This window comes from Alternaria atra (genome assembly GCF_907166805.1).
Source record: "Alternaria atra isolate CS162 genome assembly, contig: 20, whole genome shotgun sequence".
In the NCBI taxonomy this organism is placed as follows: domain Eukaryota; kingdom Fungi; phylum Ascomycota; class Dothideomycetes; order Pleosporales; family Pleosporaceae; genus Alternaria; species Alternaria atra.
This window is the reverse complement of record NW_025091318.1, coordinates 107,061-134,694: the sequence shown is the minus strand read 5'-3', so window position 1 is coordinate 134,694 and position 27,634 is coordinate 107,061. Positions and strand designations below refer to the sequence as shown.

The 27,634-nt window shown below is 52.2% G+C and overlaps 6 protein-coding genes across 6 annotated transcripts; 2 read left to right on the top strand and 4 right to left on the bottom strand.

Moving 5' to 3' along the window:
• Nucleotides 1-430: 430 nt before the first annotated feature.
• ALTATR162_LOCUS325 (uncharacterized protein) lies at nt 431-3,616 on the bottom strand (the record flags this gene model as incomplete). The annotated part of the gene is made up of 4 exons (XM_043307918.1): nt 431-448; nt 505-1,062; nt 2,378-3,220; nt 3,272-3,616. 4 exons carry the CDS (start codon nt 3,614-3,616, stop codon nt 431-433), a joined length of 1,764 nt encoding a protein of 587 aa, XP_043163853.1.
• A 2,399-nt stretch (nt 3,617-6,015) lies between these two features.
• Nucleotides 6,016-7,323, bottom strand: ALTATR162_LOCUS324 (uncharacterized protein; the record flags this gene model as incomplete). The annotated part of the gene is made up of 1 exon (XM_043307917.1): nt 6,016-7,323. One exon carries the CDS (start codon nt 7,321-7,323, stop codon nt 6,016-6,018), a length of 1,308 nt encoding a protein of 435 aa, XP_043163852.1.
• Nucleotides 7,324-14,372: 7,049 nt separating this feature from the next.
• ALTATR162_LOCUS323 (uncharacterized protein) lies at nt 14,373-16,645 on the top strand (the record flags this gene model as incomplete). Its single annotated transcript, XM_043307916.1, has 2 exons — nt 14,373-14,603; nt 14,654-16,645. The coding sequence occupies 2 exons, from the start codon at nt 14,373-14,375 to the stop codon at nt 16,643-16,645; spliced, it is 2,223 nt and encodes a 740-aa protein (XP_043163851.1).
• A 2,116-nt stretch (nt 16,646-18,761) lies between these two features.
• ALTATR162_LOCUS322 (uncharacterized protein) lies at nt 18,762-23,454 on the top strand (the record flags this gene model as incomplete). Its single annotated transcript, XM_043307915.1, has 2 exons — nt 18,762-18,983; nt 19,033-23,454. The coding sequence occupies 2 exons, from the start codon at nt 18,762-18,764 to the stop codon at nt 23,452-23,454; spliced, it is 4,644 nt and encodes a 1,547-aa protein (XP_043163850.1).
• A 297-nt stretch (nt 23,455-23,751) lies between these two features.
• Nucleotides 23,752-24,833, bottom strand: ALTATR162_LOCUS321 (uncharacterized protein; the record flags this gene model as incomplete). The annotated part of the gene is made up of 2 exons (XM_043307914.1): nt 23,752-24,137; nt 24,203-24,833. The coding sequence occupies 2 exons, from the start codon at nt 24,831-24,833 to the stop codon at nt 23,752-23,754; spliced, it is 1,017 nt and encodes a 338-aa protein (XP_043163849.1).
• Nucleotides 24,834-25,591: 758 nt separating this feature from the next.
• ALTATR162_LOCUS320 (uncharacterized protein) lies at nt 25,592-27,531 on the bottom strand (the record flags this gene model as incomplete). Its single annotated transcript, XM_043307913.1, has 2 exons — nt 25,592-27,300; nt 27,348-27,531. The coding sequence occupies 2 exons, from the start codon at nt 27,529-27,531 to the stop codon at nt 25,592-25,594; spliced, it is 1,893 nt and encodes a 630-aa protein (XP_043163848.1).
• Between the last annotated feature and the right edge of the window lie 103 nt (nt 27,532-27,634).

The window sequence follows — 27,634 nt, the reverse complement described above, 5'->3', positions numbered from 1 at the left end:
TCTCGTCACAAAATATTGGGGTATGCATTTTGGCGTCTTAGTCTTCGGCTTGCGAAGGTCGTAGCCTTCTCGTATATTAGGGAAATGTGGTCCTTGACCATTGCGGGAAATGTTTTCTTTGGTGTTGCTACAAGGAGAGATGGAACGTCTTCTAGGGTCTTTTACTAGGCAACAAAATATTCGCGAGGGGACTGGGATCAATCCATTGAAGATTTTCTGCGGCGCTGTTTTGGCTGCTGCGTCTCACACATACCGTTCTTCGACCCCTCTACTGATGTTTGTTTCTGCGGTGACGTATGATTGCTACGATGAGTGTTGCACACTCATTAGAGAGGGTAGATGCGCTCTTCCCCGGCTCATGGAGTACTCTAGACGGTCCATCTGTCACTCATCATCCTAGAAGTAGTCTTATCGACATCAGCCCCTACTCTTAGACCTGTGATAATTTCTACCAAAGATTAGCACGAAACCTCTCTGTACATGTCCATCCCCTCCTCCACTCACATTCTTCAACCCATCATAAGCCACCACAGAGTTCATCAGCCTCCCACAAAAGTCCTTCTTCAACCACGGAAACAACTCCACCAGATCATCCACCACCATCTTCGCACTCTTCGTATCCCCCTTATCCAAAACCGCATACACCTCAGTCGCGAAGTCGACTTTCCGCTTGAGATAATCGTCCTTCAAGAACAATATCGTGGATTGGCACGCCGCCACCACACTCTCATCGCGCAGCGGTTCCGGTTTCATCTTCTCAGCATACCAGTCCAACCACACGCTCAACCTCCGTACACCTTCTTCCTGGATATAATTCTGTCGCGCGGAATACAATTCCAAAGTGCGATCGTACACGCATTCCTTGTCCGTAGGCTTGTGGTAATTAATCCATACGTCGTTCTCGTCGTAATGCGGCTGGACCGTCGGCTCAAACTCCTTCCGTTTCAAGTCGGGGAAGAGGACTTGTTGGCGGTTCGTTGTCTCGCCGTCTAGATGGATATCTGCTACGTGTGGGGCGATGGATGGATCGACGACGGTGTTTAGGTACCAGTTCTCCAGCTCCTGGAGTCTCCACGTAGATAGGTAGGGGTGGTGATATAGTGCGAGGGTTTGACGGCGTGCGACTTCGATATTTTTCTCGCCCTAAGTTGGGGGCCGGAGTTTGAGTGCTGGAAAAACGCCGGTGATGGGTGTGGTTCGGATTGGAGGCTGAGCCATGATTGTGTTGGGAATATGGGATGTGCCAGTGACTTGCGTAAGGCGTGGACGTGAGGGTGGCTTGATTTACGGGCGGAGTGGTCGTTTAATCTTGTGGTCACATGAGCGATATCTATGGCTAAGAATGAACACGCTGAGCGAGTGCGTGGTCGGTAGTAAAGCGGTTGCGGAATATACGAAGAGTCGTGGGCTCGACGTCATTACGTTGCGGTTGGGTGTTTGTGTGTTTAGTACCCAGCTTCAGTCTTGCTTTCTTCATCCGTTGCTGGAAGCGATTACCATTCGAGATTGGCTGACTATCCCACGAGAAAGTGCAACTGAGCATGGGGGTACTGGCGGCGAAAAGCAGTGTAGGGAGAGTGAGAACGACGACACCTGATCCGTCTCCAAACATCGGATTACTAGATCAGTCAATGTGAGATCTGGTGCAATAGCATGTGTGCTGTGATAGGGGTTATTTAGAGATACAAAGAGGTGACAGGAAGCCAGCATCACAGCTGCGACGACGGCGGCCGGTGGATAAGAGACTAAACCACATGATTGGTTTGGTTTGTATTGTAAGTGAGAACTCTCGTCTTAGTTCCCAAGTATCCTACTCAAGGACAATATCCTCCCGCGAAAGACCCATCTTCAACGCCTCACCATGCATAACCCCATATACAAACGACTCTCCCACAAAACTATGATGACCATTAGGCAAAGGTCGCAGCACAAAAGGGAGGCCACCACGGTACAGCACCCAAATCTCATCACCTACACGCAGCGATCTCGCTCCGGTGCCCATGAAGCCTCCGCATGTCTTGAAAAGTCTTCGCTGTCGGCCTCCGCTCTGATCAAGCTCGTGTTGTAATTGCGCGAGCCCTATTGGCGAGTATGTTCCATTGAACATACTTTCCACGACGGTGGTTAAGCGCTTGGTATATGAGCTTAGGCTATATGGTGAACTTGGAGGTTCAAGCTCGAAGAGTTTGCGCCAATCGGGATATACGAATTCTGATAGTGGGGAATGATGGGGTTGGAATTCATCAGCGCTAGACCACGGTGTCAAGCGATGCCGGATCTGGAGGTTGAGGATGTAGTCGATGAATAGCGAGCCTGTTTCTGGTGGAGCTGGGTAGATGTGGTTGTAGATATCGGTAGTTAATGTTCACCATAGTACCTCAACGCGTGACGGTGTCTTGCCAGTTGCACCAGGGTCCGGATAAGGAAAGTTGAGTGAGAGAGCTAGGTTCACGATGCTTGCCCATGCCGCTGAAGGGTCTTCTGATTCGTCAATAAGCATTGAGGTCTGGTCAACACGGTCTAGTTGGATTCCTTGAACCCGAAGTAATCCCTTTTCCATGCTCGCTACATCTGGACGCCAGGCGCGGTTACCAGCAGCTGCCCAGTATGCGGGACCGCGGTAGCGGAGCGGGTATGGTTGAAGTGGTACACTAAGATCAGGCACCCAGGACGGTAGTCCAGATATCCGTCTTTGTGATAAGTCTTCTACGTGAGATAGCCAGGAGAGATTCTTGTATGAAGACATAAGAACGGTTGCGATTTCGATGAAGACCTCTTCCACACTGAGATTGTAGTCCGGAACAAGCGCGTTTGGCTGCGTACGGAACGGAGATAGGTTCCTATTGGCAAGGCCGAGGAAGGCGTAAACCTTGTCCCTAGGATCTGAAGACTCAGCAAAGCGATGTTTGTCCAGTAAGTTTCGGAAAGACGGTTGTTTGACCGCTTGGCCGTTAGGCTCGATCAACGATGATGCGGTTAGTCGAGTGGAATTGAGATTCAGAGGACTAATACCGACTTCCAATTTTGACTTGAGGATCTGCTTGTAGATACCGGGATGTTTTCGCAGCTCTTTTACATGCTTAAGCTTCTCGGCATGGAGATGATGATACCATCTCGTAGTCTTGACGAAAGACAGTGTTTTGGAGAGAATGTCCCAGGGAAAGACTTTGTTACCACAGACTACCAGGGCCGTTTTGCCAAGCGCGATCTCTTGAATGACCTGAGCAGGTTAGCCGTAGATCGTGCAGGTAAACGCTTGTCGTAAACTCACCCAGGCCCTCTTGAACCATGGGCGATTGATGAGGACTATGAATCCGAGCCAGTTGTGGAAGGTGAGTCTGGTAGAAGACACCAACTGACTCTCTTCTGGGTTGTAAAAGGAGGTGTACGGTACTAGCGGCCCGTCTTTCTCAGGGGTCGCCGATATCCTTCGCATCGTGGTCAGAGCATCCTGCGTGTACTGATCCTCTTTGCCTAGCCAGACCACAACACCATCTGCTTTCTTGAACACGTCGGCCATGCGGGCAACTTGCGCGTTCCTTTCTTCAATGTTTGATTGATTCATACACAAGAAGTCTATCCAGTAGTAGGTTGGTGTTTTTGGCATATGCGGCATGTTGATGGCATTGCTGAGCATATGCAAGGCATCCCGAAGGTTGCTAGTGACTTTAACGAGACAGCCATCGCATATGATAGTGTGTTGACCTGCCGAATTCACTTCTTCAGTCGATAGGGACTTTAGACCCGCCTCTTTATGTGGAGGCGTTCCTGCGATGGAGGTACGTGGACTTCCCCATGTGTAGGACAGCGCTTTGAAGGAAGGTGCGTCTTCTAGCTCAGTGGTCTTCAAGGAGCAACGTATGACGCCATTGCTTGTAGTTGGCAGGAGCTCCAACAGGCGTATACAAGTAGGTGAGGGGAGACTTTCATATTGGTAGCGTTTGAGGTTGCAGGATACAGGTAGCCTGGCAATTTGAGTAGTGCGAGCATGGCGTACGAAATTGCGCAGCCTCATGAAGGGATCGAGTAGCTTTGGGGTGCATTGATGCGTCATTTGGGGTCAGTGCGAGTGGGGTCTCAAAGTGGGGAAGCGACGTACGTCATTCGCCAGTTTACATTCATGATAAGTCAGCCTTAGACGAGTAGACACGATGCAGACAACTAACTGAAAACTCAAAACTACTTAGGTAGCTGTAAGGGCTTTCAGGATTCACAGAGAGGTAGACACTGTACCTTGCACACATTGATGATGTTGTGTGGAGTCAAAAGATGAGGAAACAACCCTTTGGCATGTGAGAAGAACTCACTTGGGTGCATGAAATCCACGTCCTGCCCACTGCGACTCTTCAAAGCTGAAATCCTCTGTGCTCTTGGTAGTTCTTTTGAATCTGTTAGGCTGTACGCTCATTACGCTCTCATGCATCAGTAAATCCAGCTCGCTACAGTGGCGCTCTTGCATCGACATCTGACTGGCATACCAACGAACCAAAACTCTGTACAAGCAGCTAAGCTTGTGATCATGCTCAAACCCCGACATCAGCAACGTAATCGCATCCTCAACCATTGTAGCAGCTTCCTGATGACTGGAGGTCGAGACCTATCACATGCTTGCTGCATGTGCCTTCCGCATTCGACATTCCCGTACCACCTCCGTAGTCCTGCTGTTTCACATCAAGCCGGGATACAAGAGCCACCGTCAAAACATCGACATATTCTCCATAGGCGAACAATCCTGGCATATTATTGCCAAAAGCAGTCGTCCGAGGTCCGTTGCCCTAACTATGCAAGACATAGAACAGCGTCGCGATCCTTACCAGCTCTGAGCCGGTACTATAACCCCATCAACCTATATGTGACAATAACGGCAGAGGACATGGCAATATTGCGCAAACAATGAAACACGGTTGTTTTTCGTACCAAGTATTATGGAAACTCTATCTTGTGATTGTCCAAAAATAGATCGCATGTGTTGGGATGCGTAATCGAGTATGTCAAAATGCTGGGAGTGCTTGATGATGATGAAAGGCATATAGTTCATCTCAGCGTATGAAGTGAGTATTGCGCAATCAGGTCTCGAGTTATTGGCATACTACCATTGGCCACTGCAGTGCTCTAGCATTGATCTATTGCGTTTTTCTGACCGTTTAGGGAGAATTCGAGACCCTGCTGGAGATCTGTTGGGTCTGCTATTTCGTGCTCCAATGCCACTGGTCAGTCGCTTTGGGGGATTTCAACGACCGGTGAAGTCAAATGCACAGCATCGTATATTGGTATTGCTGTCCAGACAGTATGGTTGTATGCTAGCAAGGGGCGCAACCAGCCAGCGAAGTTACGGCGGAGACGGGAATCGCGGGAAAATACGGGCAGGATGCGACATACATGATCGACATACATGATAAGAGGGTTAATGGTATATGCGCTAATTGACGAGACACAGCCGCGGCGCGAGACTCGCCTGTTTGGGCCCGATGCCAATGCCAGCGGACACTTGATTTTGACAGGCAGGTAACACTCGCACTGACGACTCAAAGAGCATCCAACTCGCTCTCTTTCCCCTGTTCGGGCGTTACCAACGTGGTCGAATCCCGTCACTCCCGCTGTCAGTAACGTAGCTGTCAAAATGCCGTCCTTCATCGCTTCTGCTGACACCCGTAGGTAACAAATGGCCAACCCACGTTCCCGGAGTATCTCATGTATGACCCGTGGTTTGACTAGGGTGGAAAGGCTTGCTATAAGGGTGTTTTGCTGTTGTGATACACCAGCTCCGTCACTCAAGTGGGGATGAACGCGTTTGTGTGACCCCGGAAACGCATGCATGCATGCTTTGTACTAACGTCCACAGTGGATATGTGATATGTGCTGTGCTCGAATGAATTCCATCCTTGGTTGGCGGTGGAGAATGCCGATGCCGAATGTCACATCGCGGTTTCATTGTTCAGACTGTTGGCCGTTCGTACATGTAACGCATGTGATTACACATGCATTCGATTCTTATGGGGAGCGAGCATCGGAAACCTAGACCAGGAACGTCCAAAAGCTTGGATAGACAAACTCATCCTCAAAGATGCGCCTGACTTGCTCCAGCACGAATGACTCCACTTTCCCGACGTTCTTGAGGACTTGCTTTCCACTGCCTTGGCCACCTATCTCACTTTCAACTTTGATATGTTCCAACAGACCTCCAATCTTGGGTCGTTGTACAGGACGTGGGTTTTGGCCTTGTGAGTCCGTCTGAAGACCATTGAAGCCGTTCTCCCCACCGACCAGAGCGTCTGCGTCGTCCGGTGACAGGAAGCAGAAATGAGCCCGCTTCTTGATGTATGCCAAGATCGCAACACCGTCGAAGGTAAGTCCGGTGATGTTCAGCTTGAGAGGAATGCCAACGAAGCTTGGCATGGGGTAGTCGAGCAGAATCTCCGCAGTCAGAGACATTTTGATATCGCCAGAGTATTGTACATGTGTCACGACCTGTATATCATCGGGGCTCTTGTCACGCATGCGGTGAGGAGACGCAGACGGTGTCCGCCCAAAGCTATGCTGAGAGTTACTGTCATCTGATCCGGCAAAGGACTGTCTTTTTCCGTCATCCTGTTGGTGCCTGGAAGATGGCCTTGAACTAGGGTCTGGGTGGGATTGTGGTGTAAGGGTTAGCGAGTTCATGGACGCGGCATTCCGCAGACGCATATTTGTTGGTGTACTCGGCCGACCATGAGGGTTGTCAAGCCAATTATGCAGATGCGCACCAGCTACAGCAGCCAGAGGCGTTGTAGTACCAGAGAGCCCAGCACTCAAAGGTAGATGGAAGTAGTTCATGTTGGAGGTACCACCAGGGATGCCTGGCGTGAGCGCTCCGTGAAAAAACGGGCTGCCTAGCTCGTTGGGAGCCAATGACGAACGCTTGGTGGATGGTCTAGCAAGAGGTTGAAAAGGCCGCAATCTGTTCTGACTGGGCGTGTGTTCCTCCAAGTCTACTTCTCGGCCTCGTTCCCTGGGATGGCTATCCCTTCGTGAATGACTAGGCGGGTTGCTGGAGTCGCGTGATTCAGCGTCATTCTCAGTGTCGTCTTTCCCTAGGTCGTCCCCTTGTTCGTCTGGATAGTCCTCGTCATCTTCGTAAAAGTCCGGTAGTGGGTCGCATATGTCTTTAATTTCAATTTCCGGGGGTACGCTGCCGAAGTCGAAGGAATGCACGTGAACTGAGCGAATGAAGCGTGGCAGCGTCACCTGCTGGAAGCGGTCGTGGATGAAGGCGCGTATCTTCTCCGCACGCGCGGAGCCTTCTGCGCCGCCTGTGATAGTATCCCAGTTGATGTCAATCGACATGGTGGGAGATTGATGGTTGGGGTTGACGAGAGAAAGATGCGGCTACCAAGACCGAATAAGGAATCGACCACCGGGCCGAGCGCACAAACGACGGCGCCGAGCCGCGAACCACTCATCATCCTGACAACGAAAGTCATCGCTTGCGCACCTCATTTCTTCACGAAACGTCCGGATGTGATGAACTATTCACGTCTGCATTGATACCCTGCCTTCCGTGTAGCCCCGTGCCGACTAGACTCAATAGTTGATAGTGAGACCCGCTCGCGGTGATGTCCTAAGTTAGCACACGTATGACTTAACTCGAAAGCAGGTCGTCTAATTGATGAACCGAAAGGAGCCGCTCTGCGTTTCTGCACGTGCTAACACAAGCGCCTCCATGCCGCAGATCGACCATGTGATGCTTCGAGGAATAAAGAGCAAGGGATGGTGCGGCAGTTACAGGGGTCCGGACCAGTGGGCGTCTTGCCTGTGCCCAGGGTATCAAATTAGAACGAAGTTGTCAACTTAGAAAGCAGGCAATATTGTCGAGAATGCCCTCTACACTCGGTCACACTACTTCTTAACAGTGTGTGGCAAGGAACCTCGGAAGAGCCTAGGAAGGCCGGTGCACAATCACACGCATGACAGAGGGAGCTATTGCTGCATCTATGTGGCTCAGTTCTCGGTTGGACCGTCAAGGTCGTCAGGCTGAATGTCTTCTAGAAAACGCGTTACCCGGTTGGCTGCAGATGACCAGTGCGAAGCTTGACGCATATCAGGTGCCCATGTATAACATTCTCGGTTATTTGGCGATCGGGGTGCGTGTTGGCACAGGCCGCGGCTTTGCCGTTGGCCATATGGAAGAGCTGCACTCACTCAGTCAAAGTACATGAAGAAGATTTGGAGGCTGCCGGCTGAGATGCATGTGGCTGTACGAACGCATCTAAGCTTACGAGGCGTTGGACATGCCACGGCCCGTCCCTCAACACGATCGGAGGTGTAGTAAGACGACCATATTTCGAGCGTTATATGACGACGCCCGTGTTCCCAGGTTGAGTATTAGGCCCGGTGCACATGCTAGCATGTACTGCATGACAAGATTGGAGCTTGACGGATGGCGCCCTATCAGGGGCCTAGAATAGAAGGTGCCTTGACCATGTACTCTCGTTTACCTGGTTGTTAGTGCAAGGCTGATATACAAGGGAGTCAGGCCCGACATAGAAAACGAATAGGTGCCTTGCTTGATTGGCGTGACTCGCAGAGGTGGTTCAAGAGCTACGTGAAGTGTGATTTATGGTATTGCAGACGCCGTAAGCCGGGGCGATTGGCGAAAAACGGCATTGCATATGGCTTCTCATGCGTGATACTGTATCGCAGATCAGCGCGGATTGATTGGCCGTCGAAATAGTCTCAAGATGCGCGGAGGTGGCGCATTACAACAATAAGCCCAACAGATGAATCGTGGCGATCCAAGAGGGGACGAGGTCTCCGTCTCGGGCGCGTAAGGAATTGATTGACTTGCTCGTATACTGGACACGGTCCATGATGCCAACGTTGCGGAGCGCCAAAGGCTGCAGACAGAAATATAGTGATAGCAATGACAAGATAAGAAGAGAGAACCCATGTGGTTCGCCGTCGACGCATTGCGCAACATGATTAGGAGAGCGTGGTATCCATGTAGTAAGAAAGCTGCCGAATGACACAAGTAGGAAAATGTCTCGCAACACCGGCCTGTATCCAAAACGCCGGACATGCAGTGCCCAAAGTCCAATTAAGACGCAATTACCCAAGAGGGCCAATACTTTTTGAAATCCGTGACGCCGTGAAATGCAGTCTTGGGGCTAGAGCCTCCATGGAGAGCTGAGTGTGTATCAAGGCCAGAAAGTCGCGCAATGGTGAGCCAGGAGGAAGGAGCAGCTTGGAGGGCTAAGGCGGGGGCGCGCTGGCTCAGTGCGACTGACTGGCCATGATGGGGTATCGTGCGAATAAGTTCACGGTGGTAGGCTGTGGGCGTCAGGGTGTTAGACACGTGTGACGCGTAGGGTTTGGGGAATGTCGGGCGCACCTGTCTCAATGGTCGCATCTATCACACTTCTCGTCGTGCTTGACGGTCTTGGTGTTGCAGACGCCGCAAGGAGCTGTTCTCGATGTCGCGCATGGAGCCTTCTCGGCGATCTCGTGGCCGCAGCCATATTTGTGTACGACCTTGGTGCACATGTTTGGCGGGGGTAGGCGAACGGGGAAGGCGCGGTCGTACGGCGGGGGTAGCGCCTTCTGCAACGGCGTGGGAGACGAGGAAGGCGGGGGTGGCAGCTTGGGTGCGCTGATTGGCTGCTGGAGAGGGAGCTCTTTCTTCTTGCAGGTGAGGGCGAGACTGCCGTGCGGAGCGCAGCTCAACGTGCTCGCGGGGGAGGATGAGGAGGAGGAGCAGATGGTGTTATGGAGTAACAAGGGAAAAACAAAGTCAAAAATAAACAATGACGATGAGAAGATAGGCGACCGGCGGCGGTATCAGAGCTTCTTTCTAGCTGGCGGACCGGGGGAGCGTGCTGGACTGGTCGACGAGGAGACGGCAAGGGCAGCAGCAAGTGGTAGGTGTACTTGGTTTGGTCGAGTGGGTGAGGAATTGGGCGGAGCGTCCAAAAGGGATACAGTGGGCAGCGTGGAGAGTTTTATAACTTCGACATTGCAGCGAGCCAGCCTGACGGTACGCTCCAAAGCTGTTAGATTACTTTCGCTCCCGTTCGCAACACGACGCGACAGTCTTGTACAGCCGTTGGCTCCGTGCGGAAAGGCAAGCACATACATACGCGGAGCTACTAGCCTTGACGCCTAGCTGCAGCCAGCAAGCCAGCATCGCATCAGCCAGGGTGATCCCGCGTCTTCTGGCCAGCGCCAGTGCTGTGACCAACACGCCGTGAATGGCCCAATCGCCGTTCCTGGACACCCGACGACCGTTTCTCCTCTTCCTTTACCTGCTGCCCAGGGTCTGCCCACTGCGGAGGCTGCCCGGCACTTTGCGAGCTTCAGGAAACACCCGCTGCGCCAGCTTTACTTTTTGCTTCATTTCAAATTACCACTACAAATAACACAAACAGCGCCAGCACCTTCTAGCCAGCCATTGATGTTCCGTGGTGGACCGGAAAAGAGGCCGACGCATCAGACCACACACAGGGCTGATTCTCTCGTCTGCGTCTTACTCGTACCGTACCACACCTGCTGTTGATAGACGTTGACCTCCACTACTGCAACCATCCGCCCGTTACATGGCGAGTTGCAACATCATGCCAGACGGCTAACGGCATCTTCGCCTGTAACGCCAATGGCGGACGTCTCTAACTGACCTTTTGTTGGCGACCAGAGTCCCGAGTCTGTTTGTGCATCCTGACTCAAGCCTCGACTCAAGCAGTGTGTGTGGTCAACAATCACCAGAGATGCCCTGCCCGGACGACCAGATAATCACACCCTTGTTTCTATCGCGACCGCATACTATTGGCACATGGCAACTTTGTGAATTCAATTTATCATTATGAAAACATCCCGAGGCCCTACTTGTCATGCGCTGTCGATTCCAGCACGGCGGACAACACGGGTGGAACATTGGATGCAATCATAGGGGCCGTCCTTGCATAACGTCAACGCAACTCAATGACAGCTACCTTAGGGCGAGGTCAAGTGAAGCGTCGACGCAAAGTCGATAAATCTTGCTATCGAGTCTGGTTACTCTGTGAGCCAAATTTGGACGCAAGCTTTAGCGTTGTAATTGCGACCTCCGCCCATGATTCGAGACAAGATGGAAACTTCCTCACTCAGTCATCAAGCCAATTTCGAACCCTGGAACCAAACAAACAACGGATTGCAAACACCCAACCGACTCGGAGCTCGTCAAATGAGCCACCACGTCAGCGTCGGTTTGAAGGGTTGAGGGTTGAGCCGGATTGCCCGTCACCCACAATATGTGATTACCGGCTGTCTCCACACCCTAATGACAGCACAAGAAGTCACCCGAAGCGCAGAAGCATCATACAGGACTGAACACGTCCTTTGGCGGACCGCGATCGGGATACAAGCGCTACTCGACGCATGCTGTGTAGCCTGTCAGACAGTGTTCCACAACCAGCCTTCAACGGCGTGCAGGGGTGATTTTACCCTCCTTTCCCGAAATACACTAGCGTCACGGCCCGCTCTTATATGATCGACTTGTGCGACCTGGAGCTCCACAGTACAGATGCGCCGTCGGTGATCAAAAAGCAACGCGGACTGTTTCGTTTTGCGAGACGCAGGAATCAAGTCCGCGCGCCTGCAGTATTGGCGCGCAGAAGCAACATGTGTATTATACCTGCAACGGTCCTTCAAAGTCTGTTGCTCTCCACTGCGAGCTATTGCCCACTTTGGCAGGGCTGTGTTTCGGCACATTGATCCACGTTTGAGGCGCGGGGGTTCGCGGCTGTAAAATTAAGATGTGACTTGTTTTCCCTTTTGCGTGTGGATTTTCTCCCATCTCAACGCGCATCACAGTAGCCTCATGTGACCGATTCGGCTATTGCTCGGCAGGGGACAACGCAATGCTGCTGATCAATGATCAACATCATCGTCAGAACAGTCTTGTACTGTACTGCATAATATGGTGTATCGAAGAAGAGACACAGCAATGCCAGTTTGGGCGTCGACCGATTCACACAAGACTCTAGCAGGATCACTTGCGACTCGGATACTGTCCAGGTCAGCCTGGCGGTAATCTCCAGGATGCGTATCTCGGTTGCGCTTACCACACGCGAAGGCACTAGGTCAGGCCGCGCTATACCACAGTGCGCTTGTGACAGCGGCCCTATCCTTATATCCTTCCGATGACCACCAAAAAAGCCGTTGACTGCAGGTCTCGCTAGCATTTCTATGAGGTTGCGAGTTGGTAAGAGGCACAGCATGCCCCACTCCGTCTGTAGGATAGCAGTCGCTATGACTAGCACCAGCGACTATGCCTCAACCTCGGTGCACGCCTGATCAACACCTACGATTAGAACCGGGGCTGCCCCGCCTCTTGATGGACACGGTGTCTCGTCTACTTTCCGCACCGTCGCAGCTACTTATTCCTTGCCGACGACAGCATCTGTATCTAGCTTGCATGTTGTTGAGGCTGTCCTTTGTCATTTTCTACAAGGAGATCTGCTTCCGAGACCTAGAACTAGCTTCGTCAGGCGCGTCTACGCGGTGCGCTTGCACGGCGACATGGCGTGAGAGCAAAACAGTTGCAGATGCGACTAGCCTGCTGCTCCATAAGAGGCGCATCCATGGATGGCGGTAGTTACCGGAAACTAATCACGGAAAATCATTGCAGCCTCGCAGGACTTCATAGACACCACATGAGTGCTGCGCAGTCGCATCCGTACTTTGATAGGTTGTACACTGAAAAGCAATAAAGCTTCCGGGGTTAGCAGCAGAAGATTGATCCCTTGAACGGCGGCCAACGGCGGCCAAAGGACATTTTTTTTTAGACAACAACAAGGCCAAGAGAGCCAGGCTTGTGTCGAAATTCTTCGCGTCAACAGCTAGCGCATTGATGCCACTGTATGTGATAGGACTACTCGGAGTAATGGGTGCGACGATCAAGCTAAAGCTACTAATGCGTACAACCTACAGTGCCAAAACGCCGATAAGACACTTTTTCCGCCGTTTGACATTCAGGACTTCCGGAAGCTGCGGAGGGTTTAGATATAGCTGCAAGGTACAATTAAAGTGCCCAACGCCTGTCGATCATCAGCCAAGGCATGACGGTCAAGGCGAACGAGCAGGTAATGCCGACAAGTACAAATGTATAGACGATCAACTGGCGGAAGGATGTTCCGGAGCGCCACGGCTTTTCACGGATATAGGGTTCGCCGAAACTATCTACCACAAATTTGCGAAACACCATCAGCAGATGAAATAGGTCAGCGTGAACTCATCGTGACTGAAGATAGGCGGGTCGCATCTACACTTTGCTCAAGACGCTAGTCGGCGTCATTGCGAAGCGCGCTATCGACACTCCGCAAACCGCTGGTCAGTTGTGCGACAACGTAACCCTGGCATTAGCGTAGAGCCGCTTACTTCAGTTGCATGAAACGATAAAACTCTCAAGTGGAACTTGGTTCAGGAAATGTTCCGGAGGTTGTGGGCGGCAGAGTAGGCGCCATGTAGTTTGGCTGTTACGACCATCCAAGGGAAAGGTGTGCGGCGGTTGGCGTCTCTGCTTCGTGCGTAAGGGAACGGTTGTCGGGACGTTTCAGTGTCGATAGGAGTAGATGGCTAGGTCCAGTAAAATGCATCGGAGTACATGCGATAGGGCTTAAGTTGAGGGAGAGCAAAAGCGAAAGCTAAAGCTTATTCGACACGGTCCATAGGTTAGCTCAATGGGGCCCAAGAAGTAGTCTCCCTCACCCTGAACATCTTAGGCAGTCCTCTCACGACTGCATGTTCTCGTCCCAGGAGATGTCGTCGCCCCAAACGTTATGATGATCTGTTCTGGGTGGGGTGGTGCGGGGCGTCCACACGTGGACTCTGCAACGGTTTTCCATCGTTGACGTCACAGCAGGATATTTTCGAGCAGCGGCATTTCAGCAATTGCCGAAGACTTGGCCTTGATTCGCCAGGAAGAAGACTTAGCAGCGAGCTTTATGAACAAGCTTAGGAAGAAGGCCATTTCTCAGCATGGAATTCTCGAATTACTTCGGACTAGTTGCCGGGTACATGGCAAAGTTGAGTCTCGCGTGGCACATCGGCGTCGCTCGGCAGTCGATGGAGACGTACAAATCACGATGATCGAATATCATCTGCTTTGCCATTGGCTGCTCTGCATCACTCCACTTCCAAGCGTGTCACAAATGCGCATCCGCTGTCCTGATACAGCTGCATTGCAGAAGCATTAGGCAACTCAAAGCCGAAGTGGAGCGACCACACGTCGATATGACGTCGAAAGGTAAACAGCATTTCCGCCCGCGACCACAATACAAAGATTGGCGCGTCGCGCATGGTAGACGCTCACCACACAGATTGACAATCGCCAATCGACTCAATCTGTACACATTCTCGACAATATGGCGTCCGAAATTCTAGGCAACGTCACGGAGAAGGCCAAGGGTCTTGCTGGTGAGAAGACTGGCAAGATGGCTCAGCTCGCAGCTGTTACCAAAGATGTCCATGACCCCAAGTGGCGTATCACCAGCGACTTTGGTGTTAAGCAGAGCAACACCGACGACTGGCTGTCTGTGGCGACGGATGATCAGCAAGGTCCCTCGCTGTTGGAGGACCAATTCGCCCGTGAGAAGGTAAGCACGCTGTCCTTCACTACCTTAGGATCGAACACTAACACACTCAGATTCACCGCTTCGACCACGAGCGCATTCCAGAGCGTGTAGTTCACGCCCGTGGCTCCGGTGCCTTTGGAAAGTTTACCCTCTTCGAGTCCGCCGAAGACGTGACATCAGCTGGCGTTCTTACCGACACATCGCGCGAGACCCCTGTCTTCCTACGATTCTCAACTGTACTCGGTAGCCGTGGATCTGCAGACACTGTCCGTGATGTTCGCGGTTTCGCCGTCAAGTTCTACACAGAAGAGGGTAACTGGGACATTGTTGGAAACAACATTCCCGTCTTCTTCATCCAAGACTCAATGAAATTCCCCGATGTCATCCACGCCGCCAAGCCTGAGCCTGACTGTGAGGTTCCGCAAGCACAGTCCGCTCACAACAACTTCTGGGACTTCCAGTACATGCATCCAGAGGCGACGCACATGTTCATGTGGGCCATGTCCGACCGTGCCATCCCCCGTTCATACCGTATGATGCAGGGTTTCGGTGTCAACACCTACACACTCGTCAACGCCAAGGGCGAGAGGAGCTTCGTCAAGTTTCACTTCACCCCCGAGCTCGGTGTCCACAGTTTCGTCTGGGACGAGGCTCTCAAGATTGCTGGTCAAGACCCCGACTTCCATCGCAAGGACTTGTGGATGGCTATCGACAGTGGCGCTTACCCCAAGTGGAAGTTCGGTATCCAAGTCCTCCCAGAGTCCAAGGAGCACGACTTCGATTTTGACATCCTGGACGCTACCAAGATCTGGCCTGAGGAGCTTGTCCCCATCCGATACATTGGTGAGCTCGAGCTGAACCAGAACCCCGACGAGTTCTTCACCCAAACCGAGCAATCCGCCTTCTGCACAAGCCACATCGTTCCTGGTATCGGCTTCAGTAACGACCCTCTTCTGCAAGGACGCAACTTCTCCTACCAGGACACCCAACTCTCTCGTCTGGGTGTCAACTGGGAAGAGCTGCCAATCAACAAGCCTGTTTGCCCCGTCATGAACTTCAACCGTGACGGTGCCATGCGACACACCATCACCAAGGGCAAGGTCAACTACTGGCCCAACCGTCACCAGACTGTTCCTCCTGCCACGGGCAAGGAGGGCGCCTACGTCGACTACCCTGAGAAGACTGCCGGCATCAAGGCCCGCATGAAGACCAGCAAGTTCAGGGAGCACAAGAACCAGGCCGAGCTCTTCTACAACTCCATGTCGGAGAACGAGAAGATGCACATGAAGGACGCTTTCGCCTTCGAGCTTGACCACTGTGACGACCCCGTCGTTTACAAGCGTCTCTGTGAGCGCCTCTGTGAGATCGATCTTGAGCTCGCTCAGAGCGTCGCGGAAATGGTTGGCGGTGACGTGCCCACTGAACAGACTCGCCCCAAGCACAACAAGAAGGCCAAGGGTCTCTCACAAATGGAGTTCATGCCCAAGACACCTACCATCGCTACCCGAATGGTTGCTATCCTCATCGCCGATGGCTACGACAAGATCGCTTACAACGGCATCAAGGCTGCATTGACCGCTGCCGGCGCTCTTCCCTTCACCATCTCTCCCAGGAGAAACAAGATCTACGCCGATGGCGAGGATAAGAGCGGCTCTGGTGTTGTAGCAGACCACCACCTCGAGGGCCAGCGCTCCACCATGTACGACAGTGTCTTCATCCCTGGTGGTGCCAAGTCCATTGAGACCCTTAGTAAGAACGGTCGCGCCGTCCACTGGGTCCGCGAGGCTTTCGGTCACCTGAAGGCAATCGGTGGTACTGGTGAGGCTGTCGCTTTCATCAAGCAGGCTGTCGATCTCCCTGGTATGGAGTTCTCGGCCGCCGCTGATGTCGTCAACAGCTACGGTGTTGTTACTGCTGGTCAGGTTCACGCCAATAGCTTCAAGGAGGCTGTCAACATGGCTAAGGAGGCCAAGGACTTCACCAGCGCGTACTTTTACAGTATCTCGCAGCACAAGAACTTTGAGCGTGAGACTGCTGGACTCAACCAGATGGTTGCGTACTAAGCGTGCGGGCATGGCGGAAAAGGGCAATGATGATGATGATGATGATGATGATAATGATGTAAGCTGAAGATGTCTTTTTACTTCTGAGAATGTAGATAGATATGAAATGATACCACATTAACACTTTTACTCGCAACTTCCGACTAACCTCCGTCTTCATCATTGTACTATCCACTACGCCAAACGATTTGCCCATTCCTCGTTCTTCTCTGCGCAAAAACAAAATATCCATCTAACATCTGCCCACCAACATCTTCCTTGCCATGTCTGATGCACACCCTATAGCCCTTGTAATTCTTCCCAGCACGCCACTTATCAACACAAGTCTTACACGCGTATCCCATACCATCTGCATCATCTGTGGATTGCCCGTCATAACGCTGGTTTATGCAAAAAATAGTATCGCTGGCTAGTCGATTGCGGTGGATGTACATGTCGATCAGAGTCAAGGTGGCATTGCGGATTTCGACGGGGATGGAGGCGACCGGGATGAGCGTGTTGCCATGGGTGAAATAGATTGGTGTTCCTGAGGGTGTTTGGAAGGACGTGGTTTGGATAGGGAGAGTTATGGGAGCAGGGGCTGCTGTGGGTACTGTAGTCGAGTCTGGTGCCGGGGGTGAAGCTGGGGGAGTGGTGGAGTCAGGATCTTTCATGTTTTCGTCTTCATTGTCCGCTGGTTCCTCTTTGGTTGTTGCATCGATTGTTGATGGGTCGTCATTTAAACCGTCATCCTCATCGTCGTTCGTTGCTGCGGCAGAGGAGCTATTAGGATCTGAAGATGGGTTGGATGAAGCATGATCCGCTTGCGCTCGTGATTGCGCGTCAAGTGCTATCCTTTCATCTAAAAGCGCAACGAATACCTTTCCGTCCTCATCCTTGTGACAATCATAGGTTTCCGACTTCTGTCTGAACTTTGCAAGTCTGTCTTTTTTCCCTTGGTTCATGAGAGGCTTCAGCTGTGTTGAAACTCGTCAGTTACTTGCAGGTGGACGTGACAGAGGTTGAAAGAAGTAAGCATCCGGGCTACCGGTCTAGGATATAAATAAAACGTGTTTGCTGCTTGGTAAATATGTATCTCGCTTCCTATAGATCATGCCCTAGTGTGTGGTGTAGCAAATGCTTGATGTGGACAAGCAAGTTGTTTCCCTGGACCTTCCGAGGTTTTGAGTGTCAGCCATACTCGCATGGTATACAAGATGGACACCTGCATGGTTATCGATGTTACTGATGGTTTACACGACCTAGCTAATGACGTAACTGCTCCTGTGAGACATAGCTAATTGTCATCCTGAATTCACGGCTCTAATAAATAGTTTGTAGCTCCTCTGGTCCATGGATCGGGTTAGAGCGGACTGGTACATGGTGATCCCGCTGGAGCAGACCTTCATGCAACCCAACATGGTTTTCGACATGCTATTGAGTAGCATACTATCAAAATGCAAGCTATGAATGACTCAGTCACGGGAGATATGGGGTTGGAGGTGGAGTTCGCGTTCTCCGTATCTTAACTACTGCAGCTCAGCCACAAGCCCCACTTTGCCCTGCCGACGCTAACCTGTTTTGTGAGGCTGCGCCCTTCCGAGAGGGAAAGGGCGATAGAGGAAATTAGCGCTTACGAACATCCGCAGGACGTTTCTTTTCACCCACGTTGAGAGCGACTTCGACGACGACTTCGACGACGCGCGAATAGAGCACTGACTTCCAACGCCAAGTAGCTAGTCAGGCGAGACGAATCGGCGGAACCAACTTAATATTTTGGTAAATCGTGTAGGTCTCCAAGCTCCACAATCGCATCTCGAACGACCGGCTTGGCGACGTCGTAAAGTTACAGCAATTCTCCACTATTAGTCTCACCGGTTGCCTAAACCTTGGATCTCCATCGCCCTTTCCTGGAGCTGAAGGGCTGCATGAATGACTCCAAACTCGATCGCAAACCTCGTGGGCGCAGCGCCCTTTGATCTAAAATACCGTGCAACAGGCCTCAGGCTCCTGAACACTCATTCTCCATCATACTCGCTCATTTTTTGGAGCTTGTGATTGCTAACCGTCTACCACGACGAAAGCAAGACGCCGTACCTAACGACGCCGCCCTCTGACAAATACACCACTCATAGTCATGGACCATCAGGGCGCAGGTTTCGCCTTTGACATGAACATGGACTTCAGCAACATGTTTGCGACGCCGCAGCAACAACAGGCGTACACGCCAGCGGATAATACTTCTGGCTTCCTTTTCGCTGACGAGGGTATCGATACTTCCGCATCAACATCTTTCATTGATCCAACCGTATTCGATAATACCCCTCAGCAGAGCACCTTTGACATGCAACACAGTCTTGTAAGCTTATCGAGCTCGCCATATCGCATGCGTGCTAACAACGTGGCAGACCTTGGATGACACCTCGGCGACCCCAGCATGGAATACGCAGCTCACGCCTGAAATGCAACTGCAACACATCGCGAAATCATTTCCACCTACACCACTACAATCTTTTGATGCCATGCCCACGCAATTCAATGCGCTCGGCAAGCGCCCACTCCAGCTTGACATGCACGACTACCCTCAGTCAAAGCGTCACGCAAGCTTTGATTTCCCTTTGTTCCCCACACCTCCTGCGACAACCACGTCCAGCTGGGGTCTGGATCCCATCCCCTCCGCGGCAGTAGACGGACTTCCAGATGAAGCAGCCGACGTCTGCGCGACATGGTTCAACAAATACAATGTACTGCCAAGTGACAGGCATATCGATTCCTTGAGCCAGCTCACCGGAGAACCAGCAGATTCAATCCGAAGCTGGTTCAGTCAGCTATTGAAGCAGGGCATGGGTGGCAGCCAAAGCGATTCAGCCTATAAGTCTCAAACAGCACTCATCCAACAAGAACAGCAACAAAAGCAACACGAATCCTTTTGGGATGATCACACGTACCAGACAGAGCTTCCGGGAGCATACAACGCCTATGGGAGCGTTGTACAGCCAACACTCGGAGAGACGTCTACTGCCGGCTCGTCACCAAATCGCGACAACGCTACCGTCGCCGTCCCGGTAGTCTCCACACGGGGTAGCAAGAAGCGATGCTGCCCTACCGAAGACCTAGAGTTGCTCGGTAGAGACCCCAGGAAAATCTACCAGTGCACAAGGAAGTGCGGCAAGCGGTATGGCCGTAAGAACGACTGGAAGAGGAATGAAGAGGAGGGCTACCCTTGCAAATCATGGGTGTGCAGCCTGTGTACGTTTGAGGGGGTCGAGAACGTCAAGCCATGTTATCGAAAGTACCACTTTGTCCAGCATTTCCGAAACATCCACCCGGAGATGAACCCTGAAGACTTTGATGAGGCTAGTACCGTGATCTCTGAGACTGAATTCCCACGCAAATGCGGGTTCTGTAGACACCGCTTCGAATCCAGACAGGAACGTATAGACCACATTGCCGACCACTTCAAGCAAGGCAAGTGTATGCTTGACTGGCGTGACGAGGAAGACAACGACAGCCACGATTCTGCGGACGATGACAACGACGACGGACCAAGCGATGACGGCTTTGGTGGCAAGCCTTCTCCTGACTCGCCGTTAGATCCACGGGGTGGTAGTAGCTCCAAATACTCTGGCAACGGTGGCAGCGGCAGCAGTTCTGCAGGCCCGCCATCCAACGGCGGATTCTTCCAATTCCAGCTCTCACAACTCGGTGAGAGCCAGTTGGATTGTGCGGACCAACATATCAAACCCACTATACTTTCGCCGAACATCTCTCAGTCATCGATCTCACTACCTGAGTCGAACACGTCAGGCTCGTCGCGCAGTGTGTCGACTGTTGCGAACTCCCTGCGAGATGGCCGCATTAGAGCAGAGGAGCATGACAAGGATCATTTGGCCGGAGATGTCCTCGCCCAGTCCGTAAAGAAGGAGCTCCTGACCTCATCCATGGATGATAGGACAGATAGTAGTCTGTTGGAACATCCTCACTGGAAGCATTCCAGAGCCGATATAGGTGCTGAGGCTCGAAGTTCGCCTACCCTGTCTCGTACTAAACCAGAAGACCAAAACATCCTGGGTGCCATCAAGGCCAACATTGGTCACGGAGGGGCTGTTTCTGGTACCAACTCTTTGATCAAAGCATTGATGATGATCCACAAGACCGCCCCTAAGGATCTTGGCCAGCGTCATGTTCAAATGACTCCTGAAGCCGGCAACATCACGAAGGACCAGACAACCTTCAATGTCGCACAGGGCAAAGCCATGGAATACAAGATGGGCTCCGTATCCGCCTCGCTCAACACGGGTACGACGACATCCATACAAGACAACATGTCGATGATACCGACGAAGAATGGGCGACCTCCTTTGTCATCGATATCGCTAGCTTCGAAGACGTCCTTCCTCAGTGTCAAACTACTAGGCTCAGGAGGCTTCAGTACAGTCGATGAGGTTGTGCATCAACAAACGGGACTACACGTTAGTCGCAAGACACTCAAGAATCGTAACCAGACGGCAATTGAGGAGCTGAAGAAGGAAGTGAGCGTTCTCCAGAAGTTACGACACCCTCATATAATTCGCCTTATCGGAACCTATGCAAAGGGCGACAAGATGTCGATGCTCCTCTCACCCGTTGCGGATACAACACTTGCAGTATGGCTGGAGCAATCAGCGTCGAAGAAGCCTGCCAATCTGTCAGAGACTATTGTCAAGATGTTTGGCTGTCTCGCCTCTTCAGTAAGGTATCTTCACGAGCAACGACCCGTTGTTAAGCACATGGATATCAAGCCCCAGAATATCTTGATCGTGGAAAGCGGCCAAGAATTCCCTCACGTGGTACTAAGCGACTTCGGTGTCAGCTCTGCAGAAGAGGTTGGTGACGACCAATACAAGCCGCTAACGCGCCAATACATCGCCCCTGAAGTCTTTGAGGGCTTCACTCGCAAGCAGGCAGCCGACATATGGAGTCTTGGCTGCGTCTTTGCGGAGATGGCATCCTTTTCATTTAGTCGAGGCAACATGGGATGGTCAGCCTTCCGCAAGGCATTTAGTGGGCGCACTGGCAAGCATTATTGGCAGGACGTATCTGGTATACAAGACAAGCTCGCCATATTCCTCGCGGAGGCGAAGACCACAACAGAGCAGACTGTCATTCGCACGCTTCAGAGCATGCTGAATGCTGATCCAGACGAGCGGCCAGACGTAGGAGCATTGACTATGATCTTCACTCCCGCACCATGCTGTCTCAACTGGCCCAACGACAAGGCGACCTTCCCTAGCCCACAAGAGGAGCTTGGTGGGGTAGAGATGCTCGCTCACCAAGGCGACATTGATACTTACGACCATTCTCACGGCCATGGTAGAAACACGGAGTCGGACGCCAACCTCTCGAATGCAAAGATTTGGCTGGACGAATGTTCATGCACGCACGAAGCCTGTCGTCACACAGCAACACAAGGCGCCAGCACACTACCGACACGTCTGATCGAGATCCTTCCTGGTGACAAGAATGGAATTCGCGCGAGAATTATTCAGACCAATTGCTTCGAATCAACCAACGACGAGGTGGATTACGTGGCATTAAGTCACGTCTGGAGCCACATACAGCCGCTACTCTCTAGCGATACACTATCGACCATGCAGGCTCGACTACCACTACAAACACTTCCGACCGCAGTCGCGGATGCGATCACGACAACACAAGGTCTGGGCTATAAATACCTTTGGGTAGACTCACTCTGTGTACTACAAGACTCGAAGGAAGACAAGGAACGCGAATGCGCAAGCATGGCATCCACCTTCCGCAATGCGGCACTAACACTCGTACTTGACCAGCTGACCGGCGATGGAGTCGGAGGCGAGATTATTGTCTCAGGCACGACTGACAAGACCAATCTGACGTCCTCACATGGATTAACAACGGGCAAGAGTCCGACGTCAGGTCGACTACCAGCTTCTTCCTTGCTTCCAGCTGGCATTCTGACAACGCCAAACTTCGGTTGGGATACACGTGCATGGGCACTACAAGACCGACTACTCAGTCGACGCTTCCTCCATTTGGGCGAACAGTTGTACTGGGAGTGCAATACCCTCAAGGCATCCGAAACCTTCCCTCGCGGTCTCTCAGCACTAGTCTGGGAGAAGATACATACTGAGTCTGGCAAAGGCACGCAGTTCGATACTGATGGACAACGAGCCGCTATTGCTACAGCCACGAGTCGCAGTGACAACTGCAGCAACAAAGCCCAGTTCAGCATGAGCAAGGACCTCGTCTTCACGTCTGTCACGACGCCAGGCAGGACCTGCTACGACAAAGACCACCGAGATGTTCGGGAGCCCGGCACCTTCGATGCCAGCATCGCCTGCCCCTCTTCAGACAGGCCGCCCCAGTTCAATTGGAGAAACTGCGGATATCATTGTGGAGAAGGATGCGGGAAGGATAGCGAGGGCCTAGATGCCTGGGAAACCCTCACCTCCGATGCCAGCACGGCCTGCTCTTCTGAGAGCAGCGAGCCACAATGCACCCTCCCATCAGCGAGCCGTCTACGCGATTGCCAATGGCTGAGGAAACAAGGCGATGATATAGGACAAGGTACAGAAGCCGTACAAGCTACGCTCAAAGTCAATGACGCCCAAGGGTCGCAAGTGACTTTGAACTATCAACCTGGTAGGAAGAGGAGTGGGAGTCGTCGGCTCAACAAAGCTTGCTTCCAGACGAAGACACTGCCTGGTCAGAACCCAGGCGGAGGTAATGGTAACGATGAAGGAATGGAAGATGGTGATGCGATTGAGCGCGGGAATTACATTGCGCTAAGCAATGGGGACGGGATGGAGTAGTGCGGATACACTGGTTACGCATGTCTCTTTTCTTGTTCGGCTCTCGAGCAAAAGAACTGTGTTGTTCGCTCAGAGCGCTTTCATGGTGTGTTTTTGATTTTTCATCATAGCTTTACGAGTGTTATTTCATGACCAAGAACCAGCATCTTGGATTCAACTATACTGTTCCTTGTGCCATGCCAAGTGAATGTGCATGTCAAGCGAACGGTCCGACAATATATGTACCTGAACACATTACTTGCGTGCGTCTTCGCTACAGTATTTCTGTAGGTATTCATGCCGATATGCTTTACCGCCTCAAGTCTCCGGCCTAACCCTTCCCCTCCTCTCCCTCATTCCCTCCACCCTCCTCCTGTCTTCCTCAAACTTCCTCTTCAGTGCACCCTCAGCCTCCTTCCTCCTCTCCCTGTTCTGGAAGCGATAGAAGTCATCTGTAGCCCTGTGATTCCTGCGCCTCTCGTCCAGCTCGGCCTTTTTCTTCTCCGCATCTTCGAGTCTCGCGGGCCCGACGCGGCCACCTCGCGTAACAGTCATGAAGCCTTCCTCGTCAGGGACGGATCGGGTTGTTTTGCGGAGGCGGTTTCGGGATGTTTCGAGGGCGTTGAATTGGGTGAGGTAGGCGTTTAAAGAGGCTTGAAGGAGGGAGGGGGTGGGGTAGAGGAGGGAGGTGTGTGATTTGTAGCCTGTTATCATCAGTCAGCATAGATCAAATGAAATGGAAAACAGATTATTATGGGGGGAGACTTACGATCAACGCCCAAGCCTTCTCCTCCTTTCCACACTACACTCTTGCCCTCCTTGACAGCTCTCTGCACCTCCTTCAGCGCACCCTTTGCACTCTTCCTATCCACAAACACAATAACAGCACCACTCCCACTTTTCCTCACTTCACTATTCCATAACCGCGGCAGTGCGCTCTCAGCATCTTCCACAACACCCTCTGCGATCACAGCCGCGTCATCCACCCTCTTCCTCTTCTTACCCCTCTTATCCGCTCCTCCTCCTCCAACAGCAACATCGTCTTCTATGGCAGCAGGTTTATCAGTATTCCTCCACCGCTTGTGCATCGGTTGCGCAGGAACACTCGCATCGAATTCGACGCGCTCGACCATGGAGCCGCCGAGTTGTTCTTGGAACAGCGCGCGTATGCTGCGTTCGGAAGCGTCAATCGGTGTGTTTGCCATGAAGAGGCTGCGGTCGTCGTCCGCAGTGGGGAGGCTGGGAGAGTGCGCCTTAATGTAGATGTAGTGTTTCGCATCGTTGTAGTGTGCTGGGAGTCCGGAGAGGGTGGGTAGTGTGAGGGGGAGGACGGTAAAGTCTGCGACTGTTTTGGGTATCGCTTTGGATTTCTTCGTTTTGGAAGGCGCCTCGGGTGCCATGATGGCTGTGGGGTGAGGGTGATTGCGACGGATGGTGCTGGGTGGGTTGAAGGAGTATCGATTGATCTCCGGCTGGGCTTGGCGTGAGACTCTATCACAGGTCTGAATTTGAGCGCGATATGTTGGAAAGCGCCGGCTTAGTATTTCGGAATAGAAATGTTGCGTGTGGAAGTCTTCACATATGTTCGCGCGCAAGTCGAGCTCGTGGTGGAATTCCGTTCACGAAATTTTGGTAGGGATGGCACGGTCGCGTTAGCGTCTCAAGCTGGCTAGAGCCTCCACTGCCTCTAAGAGTAGCCATGATGCTTAGTATCACATATAAGAAATGTCCAGAAGCGTGGTATCGGTTTCGAATCATGGAGTGATATTCATTCATGGTTGCTATCGCTGTACGAGCAAAGACATTGCTTATTTGAAATAGTACTGAATACACACAAATGCTCCAAAAGACTATGCACAAGTGAGACAGATAAAGCAATAATGTGGATATCAATGAGAATCATAAGTCGTAATGACGGTGAACGATGATCTCCAATTAGATGTACTGGTTGACCGAGAATGCTTGCGTTTTGGCCAAGCCGAATAAGCAAGTGGCAAGATGCAGTAACCATGCGCTTAACGTCGCAACGCGATGTTGTAGGCGTAGTCTAAAAGGCTGTAGTCAGGGATGATGCTATTATCCCAGTCGATTACTATCGCAGTAAAAGAGCGGTGTGTAGGGAGGTGCAGGAGTTTGATGATTGCCAGTCTCTGGCCGTTCAGTTGAAACCTCCCGGAATGCTCTTCATCGGAGACTCTGGGAGCGAATGGTAAGTATCGTCCTTGTCGTCTTTCTTCTCATCGTCGGGCGAAGGCTCATGCGAGTACTTGGGCTTGAGTCTGTTGCCGATTTGCTCCAGTCTGTTGTCCTCTACGGAGGACAGAGAAGAGGTCGAGTCACCACGCATAAGCGAGGGTGTGGATTCCGGGCTATGCTTTGGTTTGGTGGGTGAGGGTACAGGAGATGCGCCCTGCGCAGTGTTCAACGACCCGTCTGAGTTCGTTGAGACACGGTTGCGGAAGGGATTCCTGACAGGTAGGGCTGGGGCGACTGGCTTGGCAACTTGAACAACGCGTGCGTGAATGGCTTGTGGAGCGGCGGCCTGGTGAACCTCATAAACGACTGGCTCGTCTTCAAACTCGTCTTCGTCGTCGTCCTCCTCCTCATCACTGCTGCCGTCGTCATCAACGGCTTCAGGAGCTGTCGAACTGCGAGGAGAGCCGTTCAACTTGGGATCGACGGCGCTATCCGTCTTTGTCTTTGCAGCTGTGGGTGTTGCCTCTTCGGCTAGTCTGTCCGCACTCTTGATTCGTGGCGGAGTGGCTTGCTCGACCCTAGTCTCGGGTACTTCTGCTATGGGAGGTGTAGGTGTACGTGCGACACTCGTCCTTGGCGGTAATGTAGGGGGCGTCTTCTTGACGGTTGGAGGCGGTGGCGGTAGATCGTCAGTCTGTGTACTCATATCGACTGTTGGCGTCCGGGGCTCAAGCACGCCACTGATGGTGCTTGTTCGCCAACTCGACCGTCGACTGCCGGCAAAACTTAACCGATCCGTGCTTCTCCGAAACGTTGAATTTCTGAAAGTATTGTAGATTGGACTTGTTGCGCTTGGTTTGAACTCAAATTGTTCGCTTGTTGGCCGGCTGTGTGTGCCTGCTTCCCTGATTTCTAGGCCGGCTTCTTGCAATGCCAACACGCCATACGGATCGGGATCAACCGCGTCTGGGACACCAAAGATCTTGTCTTCAGGACCTGTGACCTCAAAGTCTCCGGGCGTTGCCTCATCTGGTATCAGAGACTCGTCCACGTCTGTATCGCCTTGAGCAGACTTGAGTGTTTCCATGAGCCTCTTTATCTCGTAAGGTGGATGCCTCACGTTCCCAGCCAGTATGTCCTTTACGCCTATGCGCTGGCCGTAGAAGCGTTCGTTCTCGTCTGTTCGCTCGATTATGATTGTTCCGTCCAGTTGAAGACCAGCGTAGAAGCCCCGCGATTTGATGTACGTGAATAGTGGTGACTGGCGCTTGTGAAGTTCGGTGTCGAGTATGCCGCCAACGCCGGCTGGACCTGCGACTGCGCTGATCTCTCCTCCCAAGGTGCAGCGGATGGACTGGAAAGCCTCCATTGCCTTGTCCGAGTTGATGACAATAACGCAGTCGTAGATGTCCACGCCAACGAGGAACCCTACACCCACGGTGTGCATCATAATACCAGACGGTGGTGACCATGTTCCATCCGCCTTGCGCGCAACCAATACACCAGCTCCGCCAGATCCGGAGACCCAGAGGCCGGATCGCATGGTTGTGAATATGCAGAGACCTTTGGCATTCTTAATCACCTTGGACGGTATCTTCTTGAGGACTCGTTGCTTTCCCTTGGGGACATCGGTTGTAATCGGCCGGTCTTCTTCTTGGTAGAATCCATCCTCTGTGACTGCGTTAGTACTTGGCGGTGCGTGTGGGGAGTTGACGTACTACAGAAGCTTTTGAGAATCCTCGCAGCCTTGTCCGACTCGATGTCTAGCGTTGTAGGCCAGAAGGCTTCGGAGCCGACCTTGTTGGACAGGCGATTGACAGGCGCACCGAGCTTGTCAACCCAGTTGTACACTTTGTCGAAGCCTTGTTTTGACTGCGTCTTCGCCGTGGACCAGAGGGCCATGTTTGCGGGCTATCGGTGTGTGCAGAAGCACTACGTCAGAGTTGGGCCAGAGTGCTATGAGTGCGGTGCAGCAACAGCATTACACATTAGAGATAGGGAGCAT